Raw genomic sequence first — 9,743 nt, forward strand, 5'->3', positions numbered from 1 at the left:
TCGGTGCTCTTAACAACACCTTTAAAATAAACTGGATTAAAAAGTATTTAAGAAATCCCACTTCTATCTGGAACTTTATCTCACATCATGTGTTCTCTAATTTAGACGGCCTTAACTTCCTACTGCTCTGCAATTACAGTATTCCAAAAATACCACTGAAACTTTCTCACTTTCATCAACAAATTCTTTTGGCATGGGCGCTGATTTACAAACACAATTTCTCTCCACAAAACTGTTTTATTTGGAATAACTGCAATATTATTTATAAAAATAAAACTCTTTTTTTTAAATAACTGGTTTAATAATGGAATAATCTTGGTTAGTCAGTTATATAGAGAAGATGGACTCTTATATAATTACTCTGAGTTCCTCAGGAGATGTACCGATAACGCCTAAAGAATTCTCAATAGTGTTCGATGCCATCCCATCTGGTCTGTCCATGTTACACAGATGCTCCCACAGTGCTCCACTACAGGTCACTCCCCCGGATGTGTTACATTCTTCTCTTGGCAATGTTTGCTTTTCCTCTCATAAGTCTATAAATACCAAAATAAGATCTCTCTTTCAGGATGCAATGGTCTCTGTTCCATCAGCCATATTTTATTGGGCCAATTTTGTAACAGATATTGAATGGAAAAAAGTTTGGACTTGACCACAAAGGTTTTTCTTAACAAACAAAATTAAAGAGATTTCCTTTAAGTCGATTCATAAGTTTTACCCTACCAAACAATATTTGTCCAAATTTATGGCTGAAATAAATGTACATTGTACCTTCTGTCAAGAGCAACCTGAAACAGTTTCTCATCTGTTTTGGTCATGTAAATTTACGTGTAAATTCTGGAAGGATTTCCACAAGTTTATTACTGACTTTGTTCTCCCTAATCTTCAACTATACTATAAGGATGTTATCTTTGGCTATTATAATTTTAAAGACAAGGACAATGATGCTTTCTTCTTTATAAATTTGGTTTTATTTTTGGCAAAATTTCATATACACAAAAGCAAAGTCCTCGGCAGAAAGCCTGAACTTCTTGGATTAAAAATGGAACTTGCACAATATATAAGGACAATCTCCTCATCAAAAAACACTAAGGCTCTCAAGACTGTTAACATCTATATCCGATTGAAACTGCTAACTTGATTTTGGCTCTTGCAAACTTTTGTTTATTTATGTTCCCCTTAGTTTATTTTATTTTTTGTACTCACTTTTGTCTCACTGTCCTTGTCACTCTTTCTGTTCCTCATTGTACTACCACAAAGGCATCTTTTATGTGATCCCTGTTTTACTTGACTGTATGTTTAAAATGTGATAAATAAAGTTTAAAAAAAATAAAATAACAAATCGTGAGTCTTCGACTAATCGTGGCAGCTCTAATTACAGATATCATCTTTCACTTGTGTATTTTAATGTGTTTCAGAACAATATTTCTGTTGTGCAGACTTACGGTTGGTAAACAGCAAATATCCAAGTCATTCAAAATAACATCTGTCATGTAGCTCCTGACTCCCTAAGAGTCAACAGCTTTACAGTATTTTTTGAAGACATACAAACGTTTATTTTCAAACTAATAACTGAGTTACAGGGTCAAAAATAAAAAATTAACAGTCAGTACTTTTGTTGTTCTTTTTGACAAATTCCTGTTAAATGTATTGGACCCTCTGTTTTTAGGTTTTATTTTTTTCATCTTGACTTCCTTGGAAATGCTAGCAAGAAGTCAGTTCAACAGATGTAACTTATAGTGAGATTGGAGGCGGTGCAGTATTAATATCAGAATCCCTTAGTTTTGATTATTAATCCTCTGGCTGACCCCATATTGCATTTTTTCATCTTAAAATGATGCACAGTCTTTATGTGAAATGCACTGTCTTCTTGATATTTATCAACCCATCAGTTTGTATTTCTGTGTGTTAATAAAGTTCCAACTTTTGTATTGTAACATTTTTGTCTTTTTCTTTCTTTAGTTTTTCAGACAACTCAAACTTTTAAACACTTGTAATGAGCCGAGTGTGTGTGTGTGTGTGTGTGTGTGTGTGTGTGTAAGAAGTACCACTTTTAACAACTTCATTAATATTGTTTTGTATCATAGTAATAAAGGTTAGTTTTAACGTCTGTATCTCCTCCTTATTTAATCTGAGATGTTCTTTTCTAAAAACCTCAGGATTGTGCAAGTACTTGGTGAGTTTAGAAGGTAAGTGGAACACTAAACAGAAAAGAAAAGAGACAGAGATGTGTGTTTTCTGTTAATACCATAATTGCAGTCATCTTAAACAAACACATGACATTTCTTTGGCACGATTGCTTTTTCACTGATTTGAAACTTTAATGTGTGGTACAACAATTCTTCTAGTTAAATAGAAAAAAAATGGGCTGTCTGTGTAAAAAGCATAAATGGCTGTTTGTCTTGGTGTATTGGTCTTTTGCCGGCATGGCAAACTAGATCAATCTGCTGGGACATCTGATTTGAGGACAATCACTTGCTTTTCCAAAGGACACTGACAACCAGACATTAGATGCCACAGCCCTGGCCCACGGTATCCCCCCCCCCTCCCCCCCATGCATGCGGTGGGCCTTCTGTAGAAAGAGAGCAGCTTAATGAAGGTGACAAGGTGAAAACAGGAGGACTGATGTGCTGTGAGGGCATGTATAACACCACCTACCCAAGTGTTGAATATAAGGAGGCTTTGAAGAATCTACAATAATTGTGTGTTGTTTGTACATGTGTGATGTTTTCAGGGTTTTTTAAATAAAAATCAGCTTTCTTTTTAATTGCTATTAACTGACAGTCAGATAACCAGCTTTTAAAAACATATTCATAAACACTTTGCAGTCAACAAAATTTGCACAGAGGTTATAGATGAAATAAAAGTATCACGTGTGTTCTAGGTGTGTTTATAACTCTGTTATTGTACATATTCTGTGTTATACATCATAATCATTCCAGTCATTTTTTAACTGTTTTAATCTTTATAAAACTGTTATTTATTTATTTATTTTTGTGATTTCTGCTGCCCTATTGGTCTGGTCTCTCTTGAAAATCTGAGAATGTGATATTCATAATAAAAGGATTTAAGTTTACTGCCAAAAAATGATTGCACTTCATAACAGAAATGTGCTAACTGGCTTGAAATAGATTGAAACTGTTATGAGATTGCTTCAGGGAGCAGACATGACACCGTCTTTTAGGTTTCGCCATCACTTTGTATTATGCGCACAACACCACCCTCCTCTGGCTTCCACATGAACTGCACCTTAAACATCAACTGTTTACAAATGTCATGACACAAACAAACGTTTCAATACCGTAAATCACTTTTTGGACTGCGATCACTTTTTGGCACAACATCGGCTCTGATAACATTTAAAGCGCACTGAAAAACCATTCTTTAATGCTAAAAACCCATTATCAATTGTAATTATTTATTTATTAATTTAAATTTCAGATATCGATCTTCATTTTTGTAAACTGGTGAATTAATGATTTTTTAAAGAATTAAAACGACAAAGTTTGGCAATATATTTTTTAAAAAGGATGAATAAAGCAGTAAAATAAAATGAGAAATATATATATATATTTTAAAAACTATGATAATTAGACGAACTTTATTTTAAATAAATAAAATTGATTTTCGGTGACCCTGGGTGTCATGGTGATGATGACGTGTTTGAGTGCAGGTATAAAAGCAGGAGGCAAAAGTGGAATTCGGGTTTCACGTTTGAGCGCAAACAGGAGCTTTTTCCCACTAGTGCTGTGAAAACTCGGATTTTTCAAGCTACAGCTAACGTTTGAAAATCTTCAAGAAGGATTTGCAAAATGACTTCTTCAAACTTGAGTCGCGAGATGCACCTGCTCTCCCTTTTCATTGAGGAGGTGTTAGATCAACGCTATGGTGAGTACAGCAGGCTAATATGTCAGAGTGCTAGCAAACAAATACAACTTAGATTTTTGTCTTTTATTGTTTGGAAGTAGGACTTCATGAGTGTTAACATTTAGGATGAGATGTTTCATACTTGAGTAACATCAATTTTAACATGTGCCAGTACGCTATAAAGATGGCGCCATGTTTTTTTTTAATTGCTAACGACTTAAGGCGTTGGAGGACGCTGACGTCAGCGCGCGGCCGTTTTTGCATGTAGAGGGTTTGAGTTGACATGTTTGGGCCGCTGGCGCTGAGTTATACGTGAACGTTTCATAGATTGTGAATGTGTAAAGCTGGAGAAGCTGGAGTTTTAAAAGTTCACAGAGTCGCAGGATGAGTTTGAGATTGAAACAGTGTGTGCCTGCAATAAGGAGGTGGGAGGTTTCTCACCTAAATGTAGCTGCTTTATCCTCAAAATATCGATGCTCAACTAATATGAAGATATTACTCCTTAATGTGAATGCGTATTAAAACCTCAGTGAAAATCCACGCAGCCTTACACACATGAAAACTTTTACCAGGTGAAAAATGTGAAGGCTTTCATAAACAATGAGTTCTGCTGGGCGCTTCTTACTGTTTGTGTGTGGAAGAGCTTATGATGATGTAAAGCCATGTCTGGACAATTTAAATTCAGGCTTTAATTTGTGTGATCACATGATTAACGTAGACGCACGCTTTGCTTTCTCGTAGCTGATCTGGTGAGTCCAGTCACTGCACCTCAGATGGTCGTCACTAACTTGAGGAACCGTGAACTGAGCAGGAGGCATCTGAACTCCATGCCTCACCTGGTCCTCACTCTTTACCATAACCTGGTGACTGGGTCCAAGGACTTTCCTTGCATACCTTTTAAAGGATGGTTCCACCGGGACCTGGTGACGACACCATTTGTCAATGTGAGGCAGAGCCAGAGAGAGAACACCACTCCTTCTCCTCCTACGGACTCACCAGCTGGCATGATGCTGCCGCCTGCGGGCTCCAGCTCTCATCCACGCTTCCTGACTCCAGTTCTTCCAGAGAAAGCAGATCTTGCTGTGCTGAAGGCAGATCGGAGGAACTGTGTCCGCACCCTGACTGTCGACGGCCTCCCCGTCACCAGAGTCATCTCCACTGTTTACCAAACAGAGGACACTGAGATGAAGAACCGCTGGAGAGTAACAGACTACAGCGCGGACGGCAGAGTTCTCACTTCGGTGCTCTGCCGTTTTCTAAATATGTCGGCAAAGCGTGCTAAGAGGAAGGCGGAGGAAGAGAGCAGCATCCGGAGCCCAACTCAAGCAAGGAAGCGCTTGAGATTATAATATACAGTGAAGCATGTCGAACGTCAGCAAGCCTGAACAAAGTGGTAAGTAGTAAATAGTGCTTAAGGTTGTTTCTAAAAGAATGTCCTAAAATATTTGAAAATCGTCGAGGTTTTAACTTTTATTCTTTCTTTTCTGCCTCTTGTTTCTAAAAGTCAGGAAAAAGAGTCACGCTGCAAAGAAACACCACACAGAAGATTTTCCCTCAGTAAAATGGTGAATATATTCATCTTGTTATGACGTTTGCTCACAATAACCAGGAGTGTTTCTGAAGTGATTCACTCTCATTTGGTGTTATTTGATCCAAAGACAACTGAGGGTCTTCAGAGCAGCGTGAACGGGCGTCATCTGAGAGCAAGACAGTCCTGGCGCCTTTGTGGTTCCCTCCAGGTACTCCAGCTTCATCCCACAGTCCAGAGAGATGCAGTTAGGTTGAATGTGAGTGTGAATGGTTGTCTGTTTCTCTGTGTTAGACTGACCTGTCCAGGTTATACCCCCGCCTCTGGCCCCATAACAGCTGGGATGGCTCCAATGGTTAAGCAGAAGAAATGGATGGAAGGATGATCCAAAGAGAAACATTGAAGGCCCTCTCACAAAAAAAGATAAGAACTCATTTTACACATTGTTGAAACATCCTGAAAGTTATTTGTTGTGTTTAGAAACTGGTTGAACTGTCATTAGAGTTTGTTTCGACTTGTTGTTCATTTCTTATTCGGTTCAGCTGTGTTTCTATGTGTCCTTAGTTCCCATAATCAGCCTCCTGTGTGTAAATATAGTGTCAGTCTCCCTTTGTCCCTTGTCAGAGTGTTAGTCTCCGTCCCCTCGTGTTTCCTTGCCTCAGTAGTTCTGTTTCCTACAGTTTTCCCCCAGTATAGGTTTTGGTTAGACTTTTTCAGTTCCCTTTGTCAGTCTTTGTATTTGGTATTTCCTCATCAGTCTCATCACTTTCCTCTCCAGAAAGAAAACAATAAAAAGACCTGAAGAGACGTCTATGCAAACGCTCTCATTGTGAAAGATAAGTATACATCCAACTAATCTGTGACTCTGTCACAGCTCTGATCAGCAATTCTTTCAGGTTTGTCTGTTTTGATGATGTTATTAATTGTTATTATCCTTTATCCAGTTAACTTTCAGAGAGGAGCGGAGGGAGGAGCGAAGCCAGCGTGCTCTGTAAACTGTCATTAAAAAAAAGATAAGTATATATTGATTTTATATTATTATGACAGCTCCTCCTCAGTGAACACTTCCTCTAGTTGCTGAAATCATTTACTAATTTTTTTCTTCCCATTTGTCTTTTGTTTTTCAGAGAAAACAGAGGAGCCAAGGTGACATTAAGACCTAAGACAGGACGGATTGAACCCTTTCTCGTAAAAAGATAAGTATTCACTCTGCTTTTAATCAGAATATTGATAAATATCTAAAATTCTGCTCACCTGGTTGATAAAGTTACTAAAATGATTCCCTCTTTTCTGTCATTTGTCCTTTAGAGAGAAGATGAGGAGAGTGAACGTCAGCAAGAATGAACAAAGTGGTAAGTAGTAAATAGTGTTTAAGGTTGTTTGTAAAACATCCCAAACATTAAAAAAATTGTTGAGGTTTTAACTTTTATTCTTTCTTTTCTGCCTCTTGTTTCTAAATGTCAGGAAAAAGAGCCAAGATGAGAAGAAACTCCACACAGAAGATTTTCCCTCAGTAAAATGGTAAATACATTCATCATGTTATGACGTTTGCTCACAATAACCAGGAGTGTTTCTGAAGTGATTCACTCTCATTTGGTGTTATTTGGTGTTTGTCTTTGAAAGGAGAGGAGCAGTAACGACACTGGGAGACAAACAACAGGATGATCCAAAGAGAAACATCAAAGGCCCTCTCACCAGCTTTCATTTATTAAATTTGTCTTTACTGAACGATTTCTGGTGTGTACTTGTGTTGATACTCAGACAACAGCTCGTCTTTCTGTTTGTGCTGGAAGATTCAGGCAAACACATATTACATATATAGATTGTTATATGACACAGTTTCACATTTAGTGCTATATGATAATGATAAGGTCCAGTTTAATGGTATTGCTAGTGTCTAATGAAATGAACACGTGATTTTCAGATCCAGCAAAGTGAATATTTTTCACTGTGGATAAATTACATGGAAACGTTTAATGAGTCATCAGCTATTTCACTACAAAGATGATGTGATTAAAGGTTCTCATACATGCAGGTCAGAAGTTTTGCTCCATCCTGGATGTTAAATGCTGATCAATGTTTACACATATCTGCACATTTCTAACAGCTCATTTCACAGGTCATCAGTCTCCTGACTGCTGTTAGATAATTGTTAGATTCTAATATTATTTTATGCCATGTTATACCCCTAATTAAAGATTGTGAATTATTATGTAGTTTTAGTTTGCATTATTCTCCTGAATTAGAAGAAGCTGATAACTATTGCATTAGTTAAACTGATTTGCATTACATTAAACTGCTGACTTGTTGTGAATGAATGATATTGTTTTATGATGCATTATATTGCTGAGTTATAAGAAATACTGTTCGCAGAAGGTTATTGTCTAATTTGTCTGAGTAGAAGAGAACAGAGTGTGCTGGAGTTTTCTGCCCCATTTCAGCAGGAGCAGATAAACAGGGAGCCAAGGTCGTAGCTCAGGCGCTGTGTGAGAGAGAGCATGTGAATGTTTAGGCTTTTTATGATAAGGTGGAGGCACCAGAGGCTATAAAAGTTTGAGCAATGCTCCACCATTTTGAGATTTTGAGGCTGTCTGCATCAGTGTCCATCTCCCACGTGTGTGATCATTAAATCATCGTTTGACTCAACCCGACCGGACCAGTGTTGTTATTGTGGTTTTTTCTCTTGTCTCCATCCCCAATATTTTGAACCTTAACACTGCATATGCAGAGTTTTATCATCACGTGTTCATGGCAGACAAACATAATTATGAATTCTTGTTTTAGTTCCATTCAGTCACTCAACATCAGGTGTCTGCTTGTCCTGAGCTGTGAGAACTACAGTGAGTTGCTTTCCTCTTTAGCTTAGTATTAATAAACCAGGTCGTAGGTGGGCACCTGCATCAAGGAGTCAAGAAGCATATTTTATTGTTTAATGGTGAAAACAATGGATTGTTGGTCATTTGTTTAATGGAAAGACTGAAAGTGCGGCCTGGTGTTGACTTACACTTATTCAAAGTGATGAAGTACCAACAGATACTAAAAGTCACAGCCTGAAACACGTCAACTGCTTTATTATTTCTAGTTATAAATAAACTGTCAGTTTATGGCCCCTGTGGCTCGATCAGGCCCTTCCGGGATGTGGAGATATTTATTATTTACTATAACTTGTGCTTATGTTGGTTTTTGCTGTGGTTTCGCTACTGTGTTTTTCTCTTTTTGCTTGTTTTTATTTTTCCAGCAGGTGATCAAACTGATTTTTAGTGTCTTCTCTCTCTGTGTCTCTCTTCTCCTATTTTTTTGCTTTCCATCTCCTTCTGTTGAGCATCTTCCCAACTTCTCTTTTCTTCATCTTTCTCTTTCCCATCCCCAGTCCTGTCCGTTCTGATTGTAATCATTTCAAGGTAAAGAAAAGAAAGAAATAATAAAGAGCTAATACACTTTGACAATCAAGTGGACCAGTGTGGCAAAAGCTGTAATGATCCATTTGGGAAAATAAATCTGTTGGACTGGTAAACTAATATACTATAATAATACGGTATGAAAAATGGCAAACATGAGAATTCTGCGTGTTTTCCTTCTTATCTGCAGACTAACAGTCCACAGGTTTGGTGCTCAGACTCTGATTTGTTCCCTGGAGATGGAGGAGAGAGAGCACAGAGGACAGCAAGGTGGAGGAGTGAAGGAGAAGGTGGTGCAGCTCAGTGTCCAATCAGGAGTGAGCATCTATATATATGTATATAGAATATATATATTTCAAGTTTTTGTTGTTTTTTGTTTTTTAAAGCAAACACTAAAACTGTCACCCAGACCTCTGAAGATAAAGATAACTAATCATAAATAAAGGGAATGTTATGATGATGAGGACACTATCAGAGGTAGTTCAGGGAACTGTTATACTTCAGATACCAGAAAAATCGTTTTTCTTTTCTTGTTTTTTTGGCTTAACTTCATGGTAGTCAAAATGAAGAAGAGTGCTAAGTAAGTAAAAGCTGCATGGCAAAACACACACCTTCACTGCAGATGCATGCACAGAAACCAGTATTTTTTGTATCTTAAATATTAAGTAGTGTGTGTACAGTAGTCAATATAATGGGATGTGTCCTAAAGCAGCGAAAGAAGAGTTCTTACAGCATTTTGCAATATTTAGGATTTTATTGAACACTTTTACCTTTCAACATTTGTAACATTAGTGAGTAATGAAGCATTGCAGAATAATCCTGTGTTTTTGATTATTTATTGTACACTACAAGTAAACAACAATAAGTTAAACATCTGTCACATCTGTCAGAAGCTTGGATACATTTACTCCTACAAGGATTTTACTCTTATGAAATGTAAAAAGAACACT

General features: G+C 37.4%; 1 protein-coding gene and 1 long non-coding RNA gene across 3 annotated transcripts; both read left to right on the forward strand.

Annotated features, from left to right (window-relative positions):
* The first annotated feature begins 3,655 nt into the window (after positions 1–3,655).
* LOC146692997 (uncharacterized) lies at positions 3,656–6,744 on the forward strand. Its single transcript, XM_085433292.1, has 5 exons — positions 3,656–3,888; positions 4,609–5,260; positions 5,372–5,432; positions 5,526–5,606; positions 5,690–6,744. Exons 1-2 carry the CDS (start codon positions 3,813–3,815, stop codon positions 5,214–5,216), a joined length of 684 nt encoding a protein of 227 aa, XP_085289418.1. The 5' UTR covers positions 3,656–3,812; the 3' UTR covers positions 5,217–5,260; positions 5,372–5,432; positions 5,526–5,606; positions 5,690–6,744.
* Positions 6,745–6,805: 61 nt separating this feature from the next.
* Positions 6,806–9,743, forward strand: LOC146692998 (uncharacterized). 2 transcript variants are annotated; one of them, XR_014915330.1, is made up of 4 exons: positions 6,835–6,916; positions 7,019–7,132; positions 8,984–9,110; positions 9,352–9,743. It is a non-coding gene; the product is annotated as an uncharacterized LOC146692998 (long non-coding RNA). The 2 variants fall into 2 exon arrangements; XR_014915329.1 differs by lacking the exons at positions 8,984–9,110; positions 9,352–9,743 and having other exon boundaries at positions 6,806–6,916; positions 7,019–7,126.

This window comes from Copadichromis virginalis, linkage group LG15 (genome assembly GCF_057382275.1).
Source record: "Copadichromis virginalis isolate Kocher_CV1m ecotype Utaka linkage group LG15, C_Virginalis_male_GT1.1, whole genome shotgun sequence".
Classification (NCBI taxonomy): Eukaryota; Metazoa; Chordata; class Actinopteri; order Cichliformes; family Cichlidae; genus Copadichromis; species Copadichromis virginalis.